General features: G+C 39.9%; 1 protein-coding gene across 1 annotated transcript; it reads left to right on the top strand.

Annotated features, from left to right (window-relative positions):
• The first annotated feature begins 13,574 nt into the window (after nucleotides 1-13,574).
• Nucleotides 13,575-17,858, top strand: LOC105017544 (homeobox protein OTX2). Its single transcript, XM_010882238.4, has 4 exons — nucleotides 13,575-13,783; nucleotides 15,249-15,465; nucleotides 15,899-16,050; nucleotides 16,355-17,858. Exons 2-4 carry the CDS (start codon nucleotides 15,369-15,371, stop codon nucleotides 16,967-16,969), a joined length of 864 nt encoding a protein of 287 aa, XP_010880540.1. The 5' UTR covers nucleotides 13,575-13,783; nucleotides 15,249-15,368; the 3' UTR covers nucleotides 16,970-17,858.
• Nucleotides 17,859-26,480: the final 8,622 nt, after the last annotated feature.

Raw genomic sequence — 26,480 nt, 5'->3', positions numbered from 1 at the left:
TTAAGCTAGTGCCTCTGCCGCTTTGGAGGCTCCAGCTTCTTCTATGTCAGGGTAAATCCTTTTCTTGATGCCGATTGGCTGAAGCCAAAGGGGCAATCTTTTTCACACGCTTCCTTACGGAATCCCCCCCCAAGCTAGTGTTTACCCGTCACCAGACAATGGCCGGCTACTGGCAATTAAACAGCATTTTGGGAGGAATCCGTGGCACTGGCCTAATGGCATTACTGTTGGACGATTCAATCCCTGAATAGCCAACAGGATTTTGCCTCTCACCGGGAAAATACTGCTTCATCGAATTACCCGTATTACATAGCTTTACCTAAGCTTATGATTCAAGGTTCACAGATTACTTCTCCTCAAAAGATGGCGGGAGTAGAGAGTGATAGGCCAGAGGAGTGGTGTGTGTGTTTGTGTATGTGTTTCAGGGGATGACATTACTGTAAGCAAGCAAGCCTGATTCTTCAGAACCAGAAATCCTCCAAGAAAACATTTAAGCACTTGAACAATGCTAAAACACAGACATTCTATTTCTTACTCACTGGTCCATGTTATTATGTTGGGTTGTTATCTGTTGTGGTGATCACCCCCCTCAGAGCCACTTGAAAACTGAAACGTCCAGGAATACAGCCCTTTTAGGTCAGTCTGGAGGTTTTCTATAGGTTTGAGGTCCAGACTCAGACTCAGCCATTCCAGGACATTGACCTTCCTTTTGGGAAACTATTAATTGGTTTATTTGGCTTTGCAATTGTCATGTTCTGGAAGAGGTCAGTAGGGTTCCCACCAAAATATATTAATATTTGGGGCTATTTTGTTCCTGACCGGAACCCTTGTCCCCGCTGAAGAGGAGCAGACCCATAACATGATGCTGCCGTCACCATGCTTGACAGTAGGTACTGTATATTTTAGGTGTTGTGCTGCAATGGTTTTGCTTCAAACAAATAATTTGGAAGTTATTTATTAATAAGACATTACTTCTGTCTTGCTACCCCACAGTGTGTGATGAATTGTACACTGACAAGAACCAGGCACTCCTGGCAGAGTACAATTCAACACAAGCTGTGGAGCACAGACACCTTTTAGTTATTATTGCCCTCACCTGTGTTCCTTATCACTGACTCTATTTAAGTTCCTCCTTCCTAAATATATCTTGTCTGTCATTATTTTGTTTTCATTACTTTGTTGCGTTGTTTTTGTGTGTAGTTTGTGTTACTTCATAATCTTGTTATTTAAAGTCCTCTGTTCTCCTGCTTTATACCGGCAGCATTAATGTATTGACGTTTTATATCCACTGTATATGCATAACATTTTGGAACATGAACAGAAAAGTTGACAACGTGTTCAAGGAAATTAGCTACATGGGTGTTGAACCTCTTAAGGACATTATGTACAGTGGAAACAGAAAAATCATAGTTTCTGAGATGGACTTGAAGCCTTGAGGTGCTTGCTTGCCCATGGTTGGCTACAATCTTGCATCTGACCTCCTAAGATGATTCACATTTTTTTTATTTTCTCCATAATCACTGCAGTACATCGACATAAAACAGAAGAATGAGTGCTTTCTCAATTCAAACTGGTAGAATTATTGATTTTCATATTAGAGGCACCTGCAAAGATATAGTAAAGTGCTTTTTTGTTTTTTGTCTACTGTAAACCAAAAATTTACATACACTACAATTCAAACATTTGGCTTCATATAGACATAAACTTGTTGTTTTGTTCATTAAAATAATATAAAATGAATCAGAAATACAGTGTAGACATTGTTAATGTTGGAAATAACTATTGTAGCTGGAAACAGCAGATTTTTGGAATATCTACATAGGCGTACAGAGGCCCCTTATCTGCAACAATCACTCCTGTGTTCCAATGGCAAGTTGGGTTTGCTAATCCAAATTAATCATTTTAAACGGCTAATTGATCATTAGAAAATCCTTTTGCAATTACAGTACAGGCCAAAAGTTGGGACACACCTTCTCATTCAATGCGTTTTCTTTATTTTCATGACTATTTACATTGTTGATTCTCACTGAAGGCATCAAAACAATGAATGAACACATATGGAATTATGTACTTAACAAAAAAGTGTGAAATAACTGAAAACATGTCTTATATTTTAGATTCCTCAAAGTAGCCACCCTTTGCTTTTTTGATAGCGCTGCAAACCCTTGGTGTTCTCTCAATGAGCTTCATGAGGTAGTCACCTGAAATGGTTTTCACTTCACAGGTGTGCCTTGTCAGGGTTAATTAGTGGAATGTTTTCCCTTACTAATGGGGTTGGGACCATCAGTTGTGTTGTGCAGAAGTCAGGTTGATACATAGCCGACAGCCCTATTGGACAACTGTTAGAATTCATATTATGGCAAGAACCAATCAGCTAAGTAAAGAGAAACGAGTGGCCATCATTACTTTAACAAATGAAGGTCAGCCAGTCCAGAAAATTGCCAAAACTTTGAATGTGTCCCCAAGTGCAGTCGCAAAAACCATCAAGCGCTACAACGAAACTGGCTCACATAAGGACCGCCCCAGGAAAGGAAGACCAAGAGTCGCCTCTGCTGCTGAGGATAAGTTCATCCGAGTCACCAGCCTCAGAAATCGCAGGTTAACAGCAGCTCAGATAATAGACTGCGCGAATCAGGCCTTCATGGTCAAGTAACTGCTAGGAAACCACTGCTAAGGAGAGGCAACAAGCAGAAGAGATTTGTTATTTGCCAAGAAACACAAGGAATGGACATTAGACCAGTGTAAATCTGTGCTTTGGTCGGATGAGTCCAAATCTGAGATCTTTGGTTCCAACCGCTGTGTCTTCGTGCGACGCAGAAAAGGTGAACGGATGGATTCTACATGCCTGGTTCCCACCGTGAAGCATGGAGGAGGAGGTGTGATGGTGTGGGGGTGCTTTGCTGGTGACACTGTTGGGGATTTATAAAAAATTGAAGTCATACTGAACCAGCATGGCTACCACAGCATCCTGCAGTGACATGGCATCCCATCCGGTTTGCGTTTAGTTGGACCATCATTTATTTTTCAACAGGACAATGACCCCAAACACACCTCCAGGCTGTGTAAGGGCTATTTCACCAAGAAAGAGAGTGATGGAGAGCTGCGCCAGATTACCTGGCCTCCACAGTCACTGGACCTGAACCCAATCGAGGTGGTTTGGGGTGAGCTGGACCGCAGAGTGAAGGCAAAAGGGCCAACAAGTGCTAAGCATCTCTGGGAACTCCTTCAAGACTGTTGGAAAACCATTTTAGGTGACTACCTCTTGAAGTTCATCAAGAGAATGCCAAGAGTGTGCAAAGCAGTAATCAGAGCAAAGGGTGGATACTTTGAAGAAATTAGAAGACATGTTTTCAGTTATTTCACACTTTTTTGTTAAGTACATAATTCCACGTGTTCATTCATAGATTTGATGCCTTCAGTGAGAATCTACAATGTAAATAGTCATGAAAATAAAGGAAACGCATTGAACTGTATGTTAGCACAGCTGAAAACTGTTGTGCTGATTAAAGAAGCAATAAAACTGGCCTTCTTTAGACAAGTTGAGTAACTGGAGCATCAGCAGTTGTGGGCTTGATTACAGGCTGAAAATGGCCAGGAACAAAGAACTTTCTTCTGAAACTCGTCAGTCTGTTCTTGTTCTGAGAAATTAAGGCAATTCCATTCGAGAAATGCGAAGATCACATACAACGTTGTCTAATACTCCCTACACAGAACAGTGCAAACTATCTCTAACCAGAATAGAAAGATGAGTGGGAGGCACCGGTGCACAACTGAGCAAGAGGACAAATGCATTAGTGTCTAGTTTGAGAAACAGAATCCTCACAGGTCCTCAACAGGCAGCTTCATTAAATAGTACCCACAAATCACCAGTCTCAACGTCAACAGTGAAGAGGCGACTCCAGGATGCTGGTCTTATATGTGGAGTTGCAAAGAAAAAGCCATATCTCAGACTGGCCAATAAAAAGAAAAGATTAAGATGTGCAGAAGAACATAGACATTTGAGGGCGATGTATATATCACAATTAGAACATACATTTTTAGTTATTGCTGCGCCATCTGGTGTCGGTGGTGGCCATTTCAGTACAGTGAACTCATTGTCATGTTCAAGAAACCAATTTGAAATGATTCAAGCTTTGTGACATGGTGCATTATCCTGCTGGAAGTAGCCATCAGAGGATGGGTACATGGTGGTCATAAAGGGATGGACATGGTCAGAAACAATGCTCAGGTAGGCCGTGGCATTTAAACGATGCCCAATTGGCACTAAGGGGCCTAAAGTGTGCCAAGAAAACATCCCCCACACCATTAAACCACCACCACCACCATCCTGCACAGTGGTAACAAGGCATGAGGGATCCATGTTCTCATTCTGTTTACGCCAAATTCTGACTCTACCATCTGAATGTCTCAACAGAAATCGAGACTCATCAGACCAGGCAACATTCTTCCAGTCTTCAACAGTCCAATTTTGGTGAGCTTGTGCAATTTGTAGTCTCTTTTTCCTGTTTGTAGTGGAGATGAGTGGTACCCGGTGGGGTCTTCTGCTGTTGTTGCCCATCCGCCTAAAGGTTGTGCGTGTTGTGGCTTCACAAATGCTTTGCTGCATACCTTGGTTGTAACGAGTGGTTATTTTAGTCAAAGTTGCTCTTCTATCAGCTTGAATCAGTCGGCCCATTCTCCTCTGACCTCTAGCATCAACAAGGCATTTTCGCCCACAGGACTGCCGCATACTGGATGTTTTTCCCTTTTCACACCATTCTTTGTAAACCCTAGAAATGTTTGTGCGTGAAAATCCCAGTAACTGAGCAGATTGTGAAATACTCAGACCGGCCCATCTGGCACCAACAACCATGCCACGCTCAAAATTGCTTAAATCACCTTTCTTTCCCACTTTGACATTCAGTTTGGAGTTCAGGAGATTGTCTTGACCAGGACCACACCCCTAAATGCATTGAAGCAACTGCCATGTGATTGGTTGATTAGATAATTGCATTAATGAGAAATTGAACAGGTGTTCCTAATAATCCTTTAGGTGAGTGTAGTTTAACAACACTCATGAAATCTTTTAGGTAGGCTGTTTAATAATATGTTGTTATCATTATATCTAAAGGGGCCAAATTTAAGATTTTTACTATAGGGTAAAAAGAGACAAGACATCCCCCCTTGTAACTCTCACAAAAAACACAAAATATCAAAATATTTTTTTTTACATCTCCTCTGGCTGCCACTAGTCTTAAGCAACTACAAATGTCCTCTGTATCATCACACCTGCTCAGCCATCTATTAGAAATGTTTTCTTCTGAATCTCATTTTAAAGACTGCTGGGATTTAAAATATTGCCTTATTTAAACGATAATACATTTAGTTTAACTCTATGAAATTGCGTGTAAGGAAATGTAAGTGGTGTAAAAACAAAAAAGGCCCAATTCTTTAAAACCCTTAGGCATTATCTTCTATTGGGATAAGATTCCCCAGGGAGCAACTAACCCTAAGGGGGGCATCTTTTCCTAAAAAATCTATTTGATTAAATACAAACGAATGAACTCTAGCCATTCATTGTGCTTTATAAACCATTACCCTAAGCATGGCCATCTTCAACATAGAACAAAACACTTAACTTTTCTTTTTTGTGTCAGTAAATAGACATTGATCTTTGGGGGGGTGGACATATTATCCCAAACTACCCTACTACTATCATGAATGACCAGAAGACATCTCCAGTTAATATTTTAAGTTAATCTTTCAAATACATTTTTCTCCAAAATTGTTTGGAGTGCCTGAGATATTTCCCATTTAAGACAAGATACGTTATTGTTAACGTAGGATTGTACACGGTGCCACTTCTATAATTATTATTATTATTAGAGACCTGATTTACCCAAATGTTACTCTGCTGACAATGCTAACACAATGTCGATAATTTACATGGAAACTCAATATAATTCTACATTTTCTCCTCACACAAAGCTAAAAATATAGGTGTATACAATGACTGCCAAAACCAGTTATTTGACTATTCAACCCAAGATGGATGAACTTCTGAATAACTAATACAAACCAAAGGTTCTAATACACATCACAGTTATTTACTCCTACAGCATGTTACAGCCTTGATCGTTTCAGACTTACACTATGTGTTGTTAAAAAGATGTGAAAAAATTGCCAACTGGAAAAAAACTATATGTTTACCCCTCAAATCAAACGTTGGTCCCATGTATAGGGAGCTTCTCATAGATTGAGAACATTTGGACTAGTCAGTATTAATGTTATCAGCATGTAATTATTGCTAAATGTTTGTTATCAAAACACCAACTGTGGCCCATGATTAGTTTAAAATTGTCCAATACATGGTTAATTTAATGGTTTAATCTGAAATTAGCAGAAATCCAGAACAGAAAGGAAAAACTAAATTTCAGTAACATTTGGCATAACCTTTGGAATGTTGTTGGTTAAAGTTGTATTCTGCACTTAAAAGGCTAGCTACACTAAAAGTGTGTAAGGTTCCTTGTCATGAAGAACTGGAGATGCGATTAAAGCTGCCAATATTAACCTTTTAACTTACACCTTCTAACAACTCCTATGAGCTCTCTGCTTCACTCCTACTTTTTCTTCATACATACACCTTAACAACAACATTACAACTCAACTACTCCAAGTTTCCTTCCAGAGAATGGGAAAGTCTCGATAGGGCCTTTGCACACATCTACACACACCGACAGCACACACGCGAGGCAAACCGCACATGGTGGCCTCTGACCTTTGGTAGGTGAGGTCAACCGGGCTAGGCGGCTCGTAGAACCGGGAGAACCGGCCAAGTCCATTATCTCACAATGAAGGGCTAATTAGTGTGTTAGCAAGCCTGAAATCACACAGCAACAGACTGCTCGTCTCTGTCCTTCTCTCTCTCCTCTCACCCAACATCTTAATTACTTCTTTATTCTCCCTCCATTTCTCTCTTCCTTTCTCATTGTCGATCATAACTCTCGTTCTCTGCCTCAATTTTATACATAAAAGCTGGATGCTAATTGCCTGCTGTGGAAATATTGGGCGTGCGATTAACAGTGTTCCCAGACTGTGTTTGGCTGGTTGGCCTGGGTCTTGCCGGCAGAACAGAATGGAGGAGCCAAACAGTCACTGTGGCTGACACTGCTGCTGCATACCTGGCTATGGTCATTCATAAAACCATTTTGCTCAAAATATTTGCCATTAGCAGTAGTGTGTTTGAAAAGGGTTATTTAGGATGAAAGAATACAAACGCATATGGACCCATGTACTATTGATAATGATCTAAATCAATAAATGTTGGCAGCCTGTTAACTTATTTAAAATATCCCATAAATTATTGGTAGCACTGTTAGTATGTGTAGTATTGTCCGTATTTGTATGGCTAGTACTGGTATAATTATTAGCAGTACTGATAGTACTTGTAGTATTATCCATATTTGTATAGCTAGTACTAGTATAATTATTAGTAGTACTGATAGTACTTGTAGTATTGTCAGTATTTGTATGGCTGGTACTGGTATAATTATTAGTAGTACTGATAGTACTTGTAGTATTGTCCGTATTTGTATTGATAGTACTGGTATAATTTTTAGTAGTACTGATAGTACTTGTAGTAATGTCTGTATTTGTATGGCTTGTACTGGTATAATTATTAGTAGTTTTGATCGTACCAGTGGAATTAGTTGTAAGTTATTTAATGTAGCATTTATTATAATATGGGTGTTAAATGCTTACTGAATAACTTTTTGTGGCCTCCATCTAAAATTTACATTTTGTTTCCGATAACTATGAAGAACAATAGTCTGTATGAAATTACTGGGAAGCTGTCAGTTCCACAGTAAGACATAACATCTGGAAGATATGTATTGAAAGCATGAAGTAGGTTATGAGTGCCTAACATAATATTATGGTATGGATGTATAGTTGTGTAGGAAGCCTTTTAACACACCCCTCTCATAGGTCCCTCTCGTATTTTAACCCTACTTTCCCAATCTGGTAGTTGTAATGACAGGACTTTATGATATGCTAATTAGACATTTAACAACAAAGGTCATCATTAATAGAGTTCTGGGATCACAATAAGAGATGTTAATAGGGTGTAAATGAGGCCTGACATGGACTGAGAGAATTTCCATCTTTCTAACCCCCTTGGATTCTTTTACGTTGCTTCCCTATTAAAACAACAAAAATCCTGCTAGGTCAGATTTTTTTAAATCAATTGACAAACTACTTTTTTCTTTCCCTCTGCATAAAATGCCAGACATCTTTCGTGCAAAAAATAATGATGTTTCATCACTTATCAGACCCTTTAACGTTTTCAGATTACTTTTCACCACAGAATTAATCTGAATGCCGGCTACACTCCTGGTAGTCACAGAATGTTAAACATGTTCATGTTGAGAGCGTAGAAACCGGATGTAATTGTGTCAAACGTTTGGATTTCTTTATAATCTATATATCATCCAGATTAGACATTGTCCTTACTGTAGAATGGATCTCGCAATAAACTTTTATATTTTCAAGACCTTGAGTTTGCACAGGGTCCCCTCAGCGCTTTGTTGAAAAAGTAAGTATAAGATTAGAAAAAAGTTTCCCAATGGTGGGAGCTTTGGCGTATTGGGGTAGTGTTTGGAGTGGTGGAGCAGGTTGGGGGGGGGGGGGTTAGGGGGTGCAGGTCGGCTGTTCAAAGGCTGCCTTTTTGCATTGTTGGTCAGTAGGGGATTAAGGCCTTCTATGCTGCAGAATAGCCCCTCTAATTAAAAAGGATAAGGAGGCAGAAAAATAGTGAGAGGCACATGAGGAAGAGGAGAGAGGGAGAGGGGATAGCACATTTGGAAAGAAAAGAAAGAAAAGAAAGAAAAACTGTTTTCAGTGTCACTCCTTCAGCCGAACCCAACGATTCAGCCAGGATTAACTTTACACTTCTCTTTCAACTATCCCTCTCTCTCTCTCTCTCCCCATCTTTGTTTTCCATCCTTGCTCTTTTTTCAACTGTTGGTGTTTCTCTTTTTTTCTATTCTTCTGTTTTTGAAGTCAAAACACAAATGATGCTGTACTAGTCAAATGATAAAGCTGTTTATTTGGGCGTAGGGCTTTTAGCTAGCTCACCACTTTCAGGGGAACATAGTGGTCTGTTTCAGTAACCCTGGCATTACATCGCTTTCAAAAACACTTGAGGCATTCATTCAACTCCAATTTACAGTTGAATATGTGCATGTGCGTGCACATTTGTATAGCTTCACGTTGCCCTGTAAAATGATGCATGCATCTTTGGTAATGGATGAGTGCATAAAGGTGTATACATCAGTTTGTGAGTCTGCGTGTTTTGCGTGTGTGGCCGGTCATTGACATCATAATGTGAATAGGTGTGTGTGAGCATGTGTGTGTGTGTGTGTGTGTCTGTCATTGCCTCCAGATGCTGAGTACCAGTGGGTGGGCTGTTTACTGTTGGGGACCCCAGGGAGTGTTTTTGTTTTGCCCTCCCACCTCCCTCCCTCTGCCTGTAGGGGTGCTGACCCTCCAGGGAACAGAGTCTGAAGACCACTGCCCAGGTTGGAGGCCTCTCGGTAGGCATAACACTACCCAAAAGCCATGAGAGGTTAACGAGGTACCAGCAGGGACAAGGCATTCCAACCTCCCATGGAGACTAATATGGGGTATGTATGTGTGTTTATGTATATATCCTTCATTTATATGCCTCTGTGTATACATCAGATCATTGTATAGATGTATACAGTTTTTCTATGTTTCTCTTTATACAGTAATGTGGAGCAGTCTTCTTGCCATCCCACATCTAATCACTGAATAATAATAGAAGTAATTGCTAGAATGAATTAGTCCCTTCGACCCATCTGTCAGTCATATGACTCCGCCCCTGTTAGAGAGACTACAAGATGGACAAAGATGGTTGAGTTCTCTTCTTTTCTCGATAAGTTGACATTATACTACTTAATTGTAGTACCTTGGTAAAAAACACATGTTCACCTGAATTTTCTGGACTTGTAGTGAAGAGGACAATTACGGAATGAACTAATTAGAAGCTGGAAAGTGGATGAGTGACAGATAGCTTCATACTGCTTTTGAATGTAACCACCTGCTGTATTGCGGAGTTGTAATAATGGCTCAATATTAATGCCTTCCCTTACACCACTGTCAATACTTATATGTCACCAACATGTTAATCAATTCATTCATAACACAGTAGATGTATTAGTGCAGATGGTTTGTTGTGTGTGTGTCTGTGTGTGAGTGTGTGTGACAGATGGGGGTGAGTGAATGGACCAAGGCATTGATCTGACTCGGGGTTGGACCACTGAATGCCAACTGAACTATGACATCATTGAATTGGATTTAGAATAATATATTGAGTAATCCACTATGACAACATTTTTATTTGATCAATTTATTTTCATAAATTAATTAAAAACTCTATTATGACTATAATAATAACAAGAATGATCATTATTTATATTATTTTTGCAGTAGGCCAAATACAGTACAAAACATAATGTGAAGCTATACCGTGAGCCTATCCCAGTCCCACGATTCTTAAAGTCCCTAATTCGTCTCCCTAGCAGCAGGAGAAACCGTGACTCCTTCAATTCGCCTGGAGTCAGAGGGAGGGCATATTGCCACAGACGTTAACAAGCGCGTTCACCTTTTACAATCAGAGCCCCGTTTAGCGCAAACGCTCCCCGGGGCAATGCGATATTTACCGATGAATTATGTATCAGAGCTCGAGATGAAAGGCGACAGCGCGAGCCACGAGCAATAGGGAGGGCTTCACGCTTCTGAGAGACATGGGAAAAGAAATATTAGAGATATTAGTTGTTTATTTAATCATTTAAAGTTCTCTTAAAACATGAAGGCAAAGGAATTGTCACTGTGGGCTACTAGATAATAAATCAATTGCATTCCATACTTAACTTAAAATTAAAAGCGTGCGAAAGATTGAACTTGAGACCTGTTTAGTAAGACGGAACTCTTACAAAGTAGGTTCGTTGGCCTGACGTCCTTTGATTTAGTTTAAGGTCATTTATTTATATAGCAGATGGTCTCATGCACCAACGAAACGTTAAAAGAACAAGATTTTAACATAAATCCTCAACTTAAATACTTACATGTCGAAATGTAATTAAATGGGAGCCTTTAAAAGGCAAATGCGAATAAAGGGAGAGAGAAAAAAATTGGATTTGGACTAGAAAGATTTTATTTTGAAGAACATTTTGCACCAAACCAGTGAGTAGGCTTCTGTAGCCTACTAATTCAGTGAGAACTAGACAGTGAAAAGCGCACTGGTAACAATTAGCTTGCTGGCTAATCAAATTCAGACGCTAATCCCTACCAAAACGCAACCTGTCCCCCATGACAGAAATGGGAGGGGGAGGAGTGGAGGGGGGACGTGGGTGAAGGGAAACAAAAGTAGCGGTTGTATTCGCAGACAAGCCAGTTCTTGAAAAAGCAGTTGAAACATCCCAGCATATTTTGTACCACTGAAATGTAAAAAGGTAAAATGGGTAGACAAAACATATATTCAAACAGTTTTCTTCTACTATTGAAATACTATAGTTTTACTATACCTACTATAGTATTTCTATTGCAAATTAAAACGTATTATTTTCATTTATTATTATTAGTTTTGTGTAAAAGAAAAATAGGACGAATTATATTATTAACGAGCAAATAGCAACATAATGTGTGAATGCATGTAGTGTGAGAAGGGGCTCCTTTGAGAAAGAGAGAGAAAGAGAGAGATGAGGGGTGCTGCGTGTGCCAGAGTTTTTAAACCTCTCTGAGAGGGTTACATTTACCAAACCGTGACAGTCAGGTCCCCAAGAATGTAGCCTATATTCCCCTTCCTCATGGCAAGGCCTCGCTGGAAGTAATAAATCAGAGTCGACCAACAAATGGTCTAGCTTGGATAATCAAATTGAAAACATTCGGCTATTGACTAATTAACACATTGTAATATTTATCGGTGTTTAAATAGGCCATGGATTTTTTGTTTGAACTAACATAGTTAGCCTACACCAAAAACGGTTTGCCTGCAGGGTGTGTGTGTGTAGGGGGGGTGTCAGTACTCTTTGCCCTATACCGTAGGGACTAGTTAATGTGTGTGAAACGCTTATTGGCATAATTAATCGTTTGATTGCTCTTCGAGCGTCATTGTCACCTTTGCCATGAATCAAGAGAGAGGCTCTGTGGTACGCTAGCGGACAGGGAACACATTCACTGATCACTCATCGTTCACTCATCCAGGGCGCGAGCTTTTCTCAATAAACTGAGGTGGTATTTTTGTTTAAAGACGTTGATAGCCATGGTATGGGCTGCGGTGATGACAGTCTTATTACAGTATGGAAAAGTTCAACTATCATTCCCCTTAATTTTCCTCGCTTTATTCGATTGGCTGTCTAGGTTATTTAGCAAATATCCCCCTGGTAAAAATAAGAAATTGTCCTACTAGCATTTCCTCAAAACACGAAGACATGCAACCACATCATTTTTATAATCAGTTAAAACTTGAATTTGAACAAATTACCCGGATGACGCCTTCAAATTGTTTATTGTTCATATTAGTCTATTAACTGTAGCCTAGTTTTATGAGAAGCGTTGAGCTCAAGACTGTCAAATCATCCTACCACAAACGTGTGCAGTCTAAATATTTCGGAAATGTATTGTTCAGTAAAATATTAATAAGTAGGTATTCTGCTTGCTATTGTAACATTCTTTAGTACCATTATTTCCATTGCATCCATCCACAGAGCACCTTTTCTTTCTCTGTTGTAGGACTGACTATACATTTGTGCAATAATTTCCTCTTTGGCGTTTTTACCGTATTTATTTGAGCTAACATTTCTGCTAACAATTTTAAAACATCTTATCTTTATCGTGTATTTATCTCCCTTTCCTTTCAATAGCACCAACTGCTCTTTGTGATGTAAATACCTCCGCATGGAGAGATAATTGGGGAGGCGTGTTTAAAAAGAAACTTTTTCTACCCCTCACCTCTTTGGCTCTCTGGCCACTAGCATAATGAGCTGTGTACGGAGAACTCAGAACCCAACACATGCTTTAGTCTAATTCGATAAGCCGAGGGAAAATATGTTGGTATGGATGTTGATTGTAAGTAACGTGAATTGTTGTCTTCTGGGAAAGCGTGAAAGAAAGGCCTTCAATTTGCAGTTAAAACACCAGAAGCATTTATCAGAACATCCGTAATATATGTCAATGTTTTCATAGGGTTACTGATACGATTATTATTGGTCTTCGTATTATTATATAGGCTATTTACAGCCAAACAATGCAGGGTGCAATAATATATTTGATTATTAGCCTACTACTGTTGTTGTTATTATTACGCGACCTGTATAAGTTTGGGAAAGTGAGTGGGGGTGGGGTTAGGTTGTCTGGCAGTCAGCTGTCTTAATAAACACAATGCCAGCCTTTGTTTTATTTTCGTGACGCAGAAAATTAATCAGCCCGAATGCGGAGCGCGCGGAGTCGCGGCTAGCGTCCTGTAATCAGGGCAGCGCGTGCCGTCCGGATTATCTCGTTTATTTCTTGCACAAAAAAAACTTGTGGGCAATAATAATTAATTCTTGGACAGGGTAATTATTATTGAACGGATGTGGAGCAACCGGTAGACGGGGTCTGGGGTAAAAAAGTGACAGATTGTGCCCGGTGGCCGTTATGGGCCTATATAAAAACGTATGAAGTCTCCTAGTTTGGCTACGTGCACGAGAAGAGAGGACTTAGAGTTGTAACTTCGATTCTACAGGTAGGTGCAGAAGGATTCCAATCTAATAGGACCATGGGTTACAACGAAAGACTTATACTATCAATTTATGTATGTACTTATGTATGTATGATTTGCTAAACGTGGCATCATTGATTTGCAATACTTTTTAAGACTTATTCGTTTAATAAGTTTTAAATAATATATTGTTTCTTTGCCCTATTCCATTGTTTTGTTATAAATTTACCCTATAATGTTGTGTTTCCATTTTGGTAAGCATTTATACATATTTATACAGGCCAAAATGGACAATGAATTGCAATATCATATTTAAAATGTAGATGGAAAATGCACGTGCCGTATTTATAGCCCATAATGGGTCTAGGCTAAACATTAACCTAGTCAAATAATTAATCTACTACCAAAAACCAAAACGGGGTTTCCCCTCACCAATTTATAGAGAGGATGCATTTCTATTGGATAAATGCTGTTTAAGATAGTTATACTCATCAAAACAAATTATATACAGCCTATTCATTTCGAGAATTACAGGCTACTACAAAATAAAAATGTTGTTGGCAATAGCTTTCTCTAAATAATCTCACTGGATCAGCGAAATTTGATCGGTTCTTAATTTCGGTGCTTGTTTGTTTAGATTAAGATGAAGTGGTCTTTGCTAATCAACACTCTTCGATAGTCTCAATACCTAAAATCTAATTACCGGGAGCCATTAGTTAGGTGGAAATCGCCTAGGGAGTGTAAAAAAAATTCGTCTGGAATTACTATAATGGAAGAGTTACCCCAAGTTTTTTTGGTTGCGAAATTGCCCTTCATATTTTAATGTTCACCGAATTTACATGTACAAGAGATTTAGCCATTTTATCAGACAAAGGCCATCTAAATAGAATTCAAGATGCTGTGCTAGTTTCATTGCCTAAAAATGGAGAGCGCTGCGGTTTACAGTATTGTCTCTTTTGTTTGTCGCCAAAAGCTATTTTGTTATCAGCATTATTTATCTGGTCAACAGTGGGCTTTGTCTTTGCAAATGGCCCCCAATCATGCCGTATATTCTGGAGACAATTAGCTGCTTCTAACCTCTGGGCTCTATGCTAATGGTGTACATTGCCTTGTTTGGCCCAATGCGTGTGCGAATTTTAACGACAATGTTTTTGTTCTACGAGTAGGCATGATGAAATTATGGGATGTTTTGGGTTGTGGTGGGTTGTGGTGGAAGTAGTAGTGTTGTTTTGGGGGGTGTGTGAGAGAGATAGAGAGAGTTTTGGTGGGGGTGCGGTGTCTCGAGCGTTTGTCAGACAGAGCATCCTCAGTCCACAAGGACAGCTGGGGGTCTCCGGTCTGCTTTAAGAGCGATGCGCGTGTAGGGCGACGCTCATTTTTTAAGTTCACCTCGCTGTGTAAAGACTACATAACGCTTCCAACGAACAAGCAAGGATTTATAATCTAACCAAGACAACCCCCTCTCTGTCTTCCGTCTTCCTCTGTTCAGTTTTCCAACAGAAGAACCGGGAAGAATCCAACACTTCAGGACTAAACTAAAAGAGTGTTTTCGAACGCTTTTTTTGTTTTCAAAATTCTCTCCAACTTTGCGCTTCGTTCGGAGGCTAGAATGATGTCTTATCTAAAGCAGCCGCCGTACACGGTCAACGGCCTGAGTTTGTCTGCCTCTGGGATGGACCTGCTTCATCCGTCAGTCGGGTATCCGGGTGAGTTATAACCAAATTCAGATTAATTGAACTGATAACGCTAGCCTTCGCAAAATAATTTAAATGATTTAAAATCTGTTCAGTTAATTATATCTTTTGACATCCTTAGCATAAAATCTTTCCATTGACCTAAAAACATTATCTTCCTTAGGCATTTAGAGAATCATCTAAACTATTAGTGGATCATATTTACCCATTATTTGGCGCCTGTGAGGGGCACATTTCATTTATTAATGCCCCTTAACCAACACGAATCATGTATTGAAAACGTATGCAAACTAAAATCCATAATATCAACCAAATTACCATTTATTATCTTAATTGCTTTTTGCCACATTATGCTTCTCGGATACAGTAGACTGATTAGTCTATATACAATTAAAATAATAAATGTTTAAAGTCATATAATTAATGTTTACTTTTCCTCATAAAGCCACCCCACGTAAACAGAGGCGCGAAAGGACCACATTTACCCGCGCTCAGCTGGACATTCTGGAGAACTTATTCGCGAAGACCCGCTACCCAGACATATTCATGCGCGAAGAGGTGGCCCTGAAGATCAACCTACCTGAATCCCGAGTTCAGGTATGTTCCCAGACCTTTGCTTAACACAAGCATCCGTCCAGGTTTTTAGTCAAGACCACTCACACACCTCATTAATTTGAGCTTGAGAAGTCAAGCACCCAGACCCCACTTCAGGCACCGAGTGTTGATAAATTGAATGGGAGTGTTCAACCCCTAAAGAATAGGCCTACCATGCTTTCCTTTTGAATCCACTGATAGCGGGCTATATATAAACCCATTGTTTAATGCTAGACAGAATAATATACCGTGATACCCTTCCAATTTGTATGATTATTATAATTCAACAAACGTATCCATCCTTCAGGTATGGTTTAAAAACCGAAGGGCGAAGTGTCGACAGCAGGCACAGCAGTCCCAAAGCGGTGCACAGAACAAGACGAGACCCGTCAAGAAGAAAAGTTCCCCTATCAGAGAAGCCAGCTCCGAGAGCGGAGCCAGCGGCCAGTTCACACCGCCCCCCAGCACCTCAATCCCGGCCGTGAGCAGCAGTAGTGCCCCAGTGTCCATCTGGAGTCCCGCCTCCATCTCTCCCCTCTCTGACCCACTCTCTACCTCCTCCTCCTCTTGTATGCAACGGTCCTACCCGATGACCTACACCCAGGCTTCTGGATACAGCCAAGGCTATACAGGATCCTCATCGTATTTCAGCGGGATGGACTGTGGGTCTTACTTAGCGCCTATGCACCACCAGCTATCCACAGCGGGCTCCACCATGAGCCCCATGGGCAGCAATGGGGTCTCCAGTCACCTGAGCCCGGCTTCTTCTCTCTCCACGCCGGGATATGGGGCAGCGGGACTAGGCTTCAGTGGTCCAACAGACTGCCTGGATTACAAAGACCAGGCCGCAGCCTGGAAACTCAACTTCAACGCGGACTGTTTGGATTACAAAGACCAGTCGTGGAAATTTCAGGTGTTGTGAAAAAAACTAGTTACTGACATTATCTTTTCACAATGTGGTGAAATAAACGTCAGGCCATCAGTTGGGCCCAGGTTGGCAGTGAATGAGTCGCGGAAAGGGAACGTCTGGAGCTGAACGTCAAACTATGCCCAGAAAACCAACTGAGGAAGAGAAGGGAGCAGCCGCTCGGTCTGTCAGACAGTGTCACACCTGTAGGGTTGAATTGAAAATTCAGAGTGAACTCTCCTTAACTTTGATCAAGGACATGGAACAAAATTGTAACCTAAGAAAAAATGATCAAGAGAAGCTCCAACCCTTGGTTAAGCGCGTGGAATGGGTCAGCTTTCCATAAGCTTCTTAGGACATCCCAAACCTCTCCTCTTGGTTGGCAAGCTAATGGGGCCCTTTGATCAAAGAATTATGTGTGTATGTGTGTGTGTGTGTGTGTGCATGTGTGTACGCGCACAGCGGTGTGCCGCACGCCTCTGAGGCGAACCTGGATGCACTATTTAATTTATGAAAAAATGTTTATAACACACTAGTTCTAAGAGACAATCAACCAGTATGCGTGTGCTCATAAATGTTCCCCTATGTGTTTTTAATTTTATATCTGTGTTAGAATTTGAGACTGTGATTTATTGTACCCGTATGCAATTCAGAGTTTTGCATCTGCGATCTTCCAGCTGTGAATTGAATAGTTTTTTCGTCATGTCCAAGTGTTTAAAGAAATATAAATTTTTATGATTAATTATTAGTTGAAATAGGGAATTTTCAAACAGTGTGAATGGCCGCGTCAATGAGCAGCAAAGATGCCTGAAACATCAATGTCCATTAAGAACAAATACAACTCAAGGTTATGCCAAACTGCTATCAAAAGGCCAAGCACACAAATAAAGAACGTTTGAACTGATCCACAGTGTCGCCTGTTTAACTTTTAAAACATGTATATTATCTTATATTAATGCACAACATTAGCCTCGATGTTGTAACGTTTTTCTGTTAAAACATTTTTGAAAAAACTAATAATGCATTTTACAACAAATAATTCTCAACAGCTATTTTGTAGCACGAGCATAATTTCCGTGTACGCGCGAACGCACTCACACACTTATATATAAAAAACTGCACAATTTCAAGTGTCAGTTGCAGGAATGTGTATTATGGAAAAACTATGTTAATCCTGTCTCGCAGGAAGGATAATCCTAAATTTCACTGACGGGACTTGTTTAGTTCAGAGGGCATATCGCGTTGTCCAGTTCACACGGAGCCGGTTTCTAAGACCTCCTGAGTCATTCATCGACGTTCTAATTCCTACAAAACCGTCTGCTGAAAAATAATACATGTTTCATGTCTTACAAAATAGGGTGAAGTGTCCCAACTTGAAATAGACTTAATGTTTTTGTCAGAGGGAAATTGACCTAGAGGCCTAATATTGTACATTATTTTTTGTAGACCTCTAGGCATACTATGCACCAAATTAAAAAGTTTATAATCGTAGTCACAGCATGCACTGGTTGAGTAAAAAGGCAACATCCAACACCGAATCATTACACAACATTATTCCTGCAGGAAAATGGTACATATAAATATTGTTCAATAACAGTGCTTGCTATATGATTTGTGAACAGATGAATTAGATGATAAATTGGCCTAAAATCAGAAGCACAGACAGAAAATGTGTGTTTACAGTTTAATAGTGATTTTGGACAATTCTTGTTAAAAGAGCGAATCTGATTGGTCAAAGAAAGATAAAAACTGTGCTGCTTCAATAAAAACACCCCCCCAAAAACGAACATTCATTAAATTATTGAAAACAATCACAATAGCCCTGTCCTGACTGGCCACTTGTTGAACGCAGGAAAGACAATACATGCAACCCCAATCAATAACAGTGATCAATGGCGCAATATTGCGGTTTGAAAAATTGCCTGCACTGGGTCTAGAAAATTCCATACTTATTGGAATGGTATTGTAAAACTGTCAGAAAGGCTTTGAAAATGATTGGTTATTGAATACTTGCCACAAAATGCTACTAAGAGATTCAATGTTAACATATTGTGAATCAGGAAACAGACTCAAAGGATTTGCACGATGTTTTGTCGAGCAAGTTTAAACTGAAATTGTTAAAGTGTGACACTAAAGTGTGTCACTAGCATTGCTATATGCTTGCAGAATAAACAGCCTTGATCACAATAAACGTTATCAAAATAATTGTGCTATAAATAATATGTTTCTATAATATAGGTTAATAATTGTAAATAAATATTTACAATTATAAGTATTCCAAAATATAATATATATCCTAAGACCTAAAGTATATCAGAAAAACGACCCTTTAACCTAACGCACAAAATTAAAATAGACTAACAATGTCAGAAAATAAATTAAAAAATCATCGGATTTACTTGACTTATAAAAGTAGCCCAGCAAATCACTTGCTAGGAGTAGGGCAGTGGCCCAAGAACAGGGACTATTCCTGCAAGATTCAATATTATAGGCCTTTGGTTTTTAATTAAGCGCCACGCGACACGAAGGGACATATGGGTCCGGCAGACGCTTCATTAATCCCCTCATCGCATTTGTGGATGTTAAACAATAAAAGGGCCTTGTGCTCGGAGTTTTAAAACCATGCCTCCGCCCTTGTCACTGGTACAGAGTGCGGAACAGCTCTCTAGGCTGTTCCCTCGCGGCAAACATAGGGCTTCCCCTACAACCCACACCAGTAAGATAAGCACCACTTCACTGCTAGCGGAGGAAATTCTACACGCATTGCCACACGCGAAAACCGGCTATCCAACGACTGCACAAGCCCTGGAGCCCCAAGCATGCTAGTCCATTACCAGGAAATGTCAATAAGGAGCCAGTCAAAATGTTTGGGTTTTGTGACTGACTATTTTTAATCTTCTGGTTTCACAATAAAAATGTGAAATACAGTAATTATTTGATGTCCTGCTACAGCGTTATCATAATCATCTATGATGTGAAATTGATTGAGTTTTAGAAATATTTTGAATATAGGCCTATAACAATCCGTATTGGGAGGTCGATAAGCTTACATATGATATCAATTAACTCAGCATTTTAAATATAGGTACACTCATAGACGTCACGTGGGAGTCTGATATTGTCGGGGGTACATTCAAATTTTATTGCAGTGTTCATTATTTGGGGGGAACAATTAACCTGCTTCTGACATTCGGGGGACCTGTCTCTACCGTTGACCTGTCTCTACTATGCCGTTGGTTACTCAAACTGAAGTGATTTCTAACAATAAAACTAGTTGCAACTGAGCTGCCACAAACCTCAAGGAGATAACGTCCGTAACTTTGCTGGGACTAGTGAAACAAGTTTGAAACCTCCCCTGGCTTGTTTTAACACCCCTTAAAACTGGGAACTGGGAGCACTATAAGAACGGTTGAAAACCGTTTTGGTGTTTATCTAACTCTATTTTGTTAATATTTACATAACTTTTCTGGAGTATTTTTATGTTTAATATTGATTTATGTATCTATTCATTTGGGTAGATTTACATTGATTTTAAATTCAATTTTTGTAAAGTGGGGTGGCTTGTATTTACATTTCTAGAAAAAGTACATTTACTTTTGTGGAAACCTGAGGTTCAGTTCCTACTTCCACCTATTCCTACTGTCACTTCTCAGGTTTGTCTAAATATAGTGTTCAAAGAAAAAGCTTGAATTCAAAACACAAAGAATATTCTTCATACGCTCTCAGTATCAATCAACATGAGTTAAATACCATATGCGATTATATATTTCAGTATATCTACGGAAATTGTTTTGGGTTTGGTGTTGCCATTTACGCAGCATTGTGGTTTAAAAACATGTATATTGAAACACGCACCAGTATTCAGACTCAAGAACAACTTTAGGCTTTGTAGCATAACTCTGTTTTGTTTTAAAAACCTTTTTCTGTACCATGACACACTTACACTGGGGTGTATATTCAAACACAAATATCAGCTCAACGCTCAGATGCAAAAGAATGGTGTTTTAGGAACAGTATATATCAAATTATTATGACAATAACCCAGCATTGAAAGCCAGCAAATACAAATGTAACTACATGATACTCATCCAGCCATTTCTCATGCTCAGTATAAACAGGGTTGGTCTCTTCTGTTGGAATGTCCATATCACAACCTCCCCTGTACTGTACGTTGCATGCATTTCTAGGTACTAAAACAATTCCCAGAAAACACAGGTGTCTACAAGAACACATAAAAACAGACAAGTGTTCTTTTATTAAGAACAGAACCAACGGCCATGTTGTTTGTGAGAACTAAAGACTATTGTGCATTGTTATGCCGAAGCATGTTGTCCTACATTCCCAGGGAGACAGGCAGTGATAACATGTGTCTCCCCTACACGTCAACACACCAACACATACATAATTCATCTACATCAACTAACATGGAATCTCATTTGACTCCATGAGACAATAGTGTGTCTGTGTTGTATAAGAGACGTTGTATTTGACCGTTAGGGAATTATGGAACACAGGCATCGCACATACTGTACACACACACACACACACACACACACACACATGCGTGTCAAACCATTCCATGTTTAATGTGTTTTTATCTAATGGATTAGATGATTTTAGGAGCTTAAATGCACACTCTAATGTGGTGTTTTGATGGGACAGAATGTAACATGATGTTTTAATCGGACACAGACCTGCTGTATGTAGGAAAAAATAAATAAACTGTAGAGAATGTTTGGTTACCACTGATGGTGAAGGAAATGCCATTCACTGATATACCAGTTGTCATAATATGGTGGGATATTACGACTGAATGTACATTCCAATGGCCTCATAACAACCTTCAACCAGCAGGTATCATAGATTGGCCACACTATAAACCCACCCATAGTCTGAGTTGATTGAGGCTATGGGGCGTTCCTAAGTCCCATTTTATCCCCTTGACTGTGACTTGGTTCTGATCCACAGCTTTTACAGTTGCTTGAGAACTTTTGTCCAACCATAATTTTTCAAAACACTTAACATGCAGGCAAAAACTGAAACACTGTTCGCCAAAATGACACATTTTATTAGCAAAATCTAGTAAGACTCTCAAAACACAAAATATATGACACAATCAACTACTTGCATCAAAACATACCGCATGAAAAGTTATTTCAATCAATCTTTACATAACGGCCCAATAAATACTACTACAGCTATCAATATACCCTAACATGGTTAACTTTCATGTCGGTGCCATTTGTGAAATTCATACAACAATTGCAGAAAGTACAATAAAAGTAAACATATTCTCATATCACTGTTTACTCTTACTCTGTTCCTTACAATGATTTGATTCAGGATGAAAAATGCAGAATGTCGCTCAAGAGCATTCATATCCAGAAATAAAAGGCATTATTTTACCCTTTTCCATTGTGTCTTTTACTAATTTAATGAAGCATTATCGATAAACCTGTTTCCAAAATTTAGGATGCTGCATAAAATGTTAATAAGAATACAATGATGTGCATATCATTTAAACACTATATTCAATAGAAAATAGTACGAAGACAACATACCAAATGTTGAAAAATATATGCCCACTTTGAATTTGATACCAGCAACATGTTTCAAAAAGTTTGGACAGAGGCAACAGAAGACTGGAAAAGTTGTGTAATGCTAAAAAAACTAAACCTGGTGGAATATCATACTACTAATAAGGTAAATTGGCAACAGATCAGTAGCATGTATTAAAAGATAATTCCAGAGAGGATGGGTCTGTCAGAATTTGGATGGGGAGGGGTTCATCACTCTGTGAAAGACTATGCGGGCAAATAGAACAACAATTTAAGAATAACGTTTCTCAAAAGAAAAAAAGAGTTTGGGGATCTCATCATCTACAGTACATAAAATCATTAAAAGATTCAGAGAATCCGGAGAAATTTCTGTATGCAAGGGTTCACGATTCTGCATGGGCTCAGGAACACTTCCAAAAACCAATGTCTGTGAACACAGTACCTCGCTGCATCCACAGATGCAAGTTAAAACTCTACTATGCAAAGAAGAAACCAGATATAAACAAGAACCAGAAACACCGCTGCCTTCTCTGGGCCTGAGCTCACTTAAGATGGGCTGAAGTAAAGTGGAAAACTGTCCTGTGGTCAGACAAATCAAAATGTGAAATTGTTTTTAGGAATCATGGACGCCGTGCCCCCTGGACTAAAGAGGAGAGGGACCATCCAGCTTCTTATCAGTGCACATTTCAAAAGTCAGCATCTGTGATGGTATGGGGATGCATTAGTGCACATGGCATAGGTGACATGCACATCTGTGAAGACACAACATATGCTGCCATCCAGACAACGTCTTTTTTGGGGAAGGTCTTGCTTATTTCAGCAAGACAATGCCATTCTGCACGTATTACAACGGCATGGTTCCGTAGAAAAAAAGAGTCAGGTTGCTAAACTGGCCTGTCGGCAGTCCAGACCTGCCACCCATTGAAAACATTTGGCTCATTATGAAATGAATAATACGACAAAGGAGACCCCGAACTGTTGAGCAGCAGAAATCCTATATCATGCAAGAATGAGAATACATTTCACTTTCAGAACTACAGCAATTGGTCTCTTCAGTTCCCAAATGTTTACAGAGTATTGCTAAAAGAAGAGGTGATGCAACACAGTGGTAAATATGCCCCTGTCCAAAATGTGTTGCTGGCATCAAATTCAAAATGGGTGCATATTTTTCCAAAAACAATAACACTTCTCAGTTTCAACATTTGATATGCTCTCTTTGTACTTTTTTCAATTAAATATAAGTGATTTGCATATTGCTGCATTCTGTTTTTATTTGCATTTTATGCAGCGTCCCAACGTTTTGGGAAATGGGGTTGTACACAGAGTAAAAATAAACACAGCTACATCAAGATAAGAAATCCCTGCGAAAACAAAGCAATGTCATAAATGTATGTTCCACTCAACACAGTGTGTTATAGCACCCACTGTCACTCCTGAATATTCTTGCTAATGTTGCCACAGGTCGTCTACTGACACTGGGCTGGACCCACTGCCTTGCGTCAGTGGCTGGACCCTGTTTTCTCAGCAATCTCAGCCATCAAGAAAAACTTCCCATCAACTGTTCCCACTGACTCCAACAGTCTCCTCAGTGTAGTTCCAAAAATAGCCGCCTCCACCTGTTGGTGTTGCTTCAGACAAGGAAATTACACTACAGGGGTGTCCGAGGACACACACATTACCTATCTGATGTTATATCAACCATTTGGGGGGAAATGATCATGACAAGCTATCATGTCAAACTCGTGCTTGAACTCTGTTTTTTTTTCAAAGATCTGTGGTGATTTGGTGACATTTTTATTTTTGGTTAATTTTCTTGGACAAACATGAATATAATGTGTATGTTATTACATGGCCTATCTTTAAATTTTTTTTAAAGATGTATTATTCAAATGATAATCTGGACATAAATCTACCCAATTAAGACACATTTTAGATACATCTAAGTAAATAGTGTATAAGTGTAGAGCATCATTCCTGTAAATTGCAATGACCTTTTACTTTTGTATGAGTTCAGGATTTGGTCATTGGAGCTTTTTTAACCATATGGATGGGGTTACAAATCTAAGCCAAATATATAAACATTGTCTTCTTTATTCCAAAGATTAAAAACACAAAGCTGAAAGCTGATTATAGGTTTTTAACATTCAGGCATATGTAAAAAATAAATAATAATAATAATAAACATTTGCGTATCGGAATGGCTTTCTGGTAATGTTAATGCCTAGTTATTTCTCTCAGGCAACATCCATTTAGCTTGGAGACCTTTCACCCTGGATTATAAAGCTACGCTACAGCACAGAAAGAAAGCCAACAAAACACTCCAGTCTTTATTCCAATGCACCATTAGTATGAAAACACACAAATCTCCTTAAGAGCAAAATGGAGATTCTCTAATAACAGATTACATGCATCTAATGGCACAGTTTGCATGTGTTTATAAGCTTGTTGTAAGGCTAAAAGCATTTGGAATGGATTCTGAAAAAGCCCAGAGACTGCTGTCAGGCACACCATGGTCGAACAAACATCTCTCTGTGGTGGGACATGTGATAGGACCTCTTTGGCTCAATGGTCAGGTGTTATACTGGGATGATGTCGCTGAAAATCCCACCGGATCTCACTTTAATTCAGTTGACAGTGGACTGTGTCTCAAACTGGACTGTGTCTCAAACTGGACTGTGTCTCAAACTGGACTGTGTCTCAAACTGTACTGTATTCCTGTATTCTGGCTAGAGGCAATGCACTGTGCAGGGAATATACTGTTACTTCAATCAAAGATGGAGAGAAAGAGACAGCAAGAAGTGGAACAAGGTAGAGGACAGAAAAACCCTCATTTTGTTTACAGAGTCCATAAGTCATTGAAGCCCTTAATTCATTTTAGTGTTTGTTATCATTGTGGGTAGACTTTGGGGTAAATGCCATTTAAACCAATGTCTAGACCCAATCAACTTTTGCAAATGATCAGGGGTTGGGGTGTGGGGTTTTGAAGGTTTGGATTAGGTCAAAGGTCCCGGAGGCCAACCCAGCTGTCTAATGCCACCCTTCTCCTGACCTTCTCCAGCTAACTCCTGTAAGCCTGACAGAACTGGGGGTTGAGGGTTCACCTTGCCACAGTCAGGTCCCCGTCCGTAGGCTTCCAACCACATAAGGAAACAAACACGGGACGCAATCTTGGCACACCTTCCTCATAAGATCCCATATAGGGAACAATTGGGACCATCTGACCATGTGCGCAAGAAGAGACAAAACAAGGGTTCATTTAAAACCGATTTGGTCACACCCTACCAGAGCACTCCACCCTTCATGAGTCAGGGCCACCTGACCAGTATGGCTGTAGGCTGTACAAGGAGCAGATGGAGCTGGAGGAAGAGGATGCATAGTCTGTTGACAGATGCCTCCCTCACCCTCCCTCTCCTGTCCTCAGTCCGGGTTTCTGGTCCACCTGTTTCGTCCGGCAGACACGGGCCCAAGCGGGCTGTACCAAAGGAGATGGGAGGGGCGGTGGGCCGTAGAAATGCTGGCACGTGTTTGTCTTAGGAAAAGCGTGTACATCTGTCCATGTGAGTGTGTGTTTGTTTCCAGTCTCTTTCTCAAGGCATCTCTGTTTGTGTTTGTCTGTGTCTGTGTGTGTGTGTGTGTGTAGTAAATGTATGTGCGAGCGCACAGGGGGAGACACTAGGAGTGTGCCCCCCCCACCCCCACCCCCGGACGCCACACGGCTGGCCACCTGCTCGTGGATTAGGGAGCATACGGATTACACGCGTCACAATGGAGATACACTAACACACCCCAACCGAGCGATGAGTGACACACAGCATCGCTTGTCAACATGACCCCACAACAACCATAGCTTTAAGCGTTATCTTTAGTATTAAATTGGGACACGTTTCATTGGCCTATTGTTTTAAGGCCGGAGACTGGATTCTCAAGTCCATTTATAATGCAAGGGTACAATAATAGCGTTATGCCAA

This window comes from Esox lucius, chromosome 18 (assembly GCF_011004845.1).
Source record: "Esox lucius isolate fEsoLuc1 chromosome 18, fEsoLuc1.pri, whole genome shotgun sequence".
In the NCBI taxonomy this organism is placed as follows: Eukaryota; Metazoa; Chordata; class Actinopteri; order Esociformes; family Esocidae; genus Esox; species Esox lucius.
Note: the sequence above shows the minus strand (reverse complement) of the source record. Positions and strands in the feature narration are given on the sequence as shown.

Coding starts and splice junctions, on each gene's coding strand:
- LOC105017544 (XM_010882238.4), top strand. CDS start 15,369: ATGATGTCTTATCTAAAGCAGCCGCCGTACACGGTCAACGGCCTGAGT. Junction 15,466..15,898: donor TCCGTCAGTCGGGTATCCGG/GTGAGTTATAAC, acceptor TTCCTCATAAAG/CCACCCCACGTAAACAGAGG. Junction 16,051..16,354: donor TACCTGAATCCCGAGTTCAG/GTATGTTCCCAG, acceptor TCCATCCTTCAG/GTATGGTTTAAAAACCGAAG.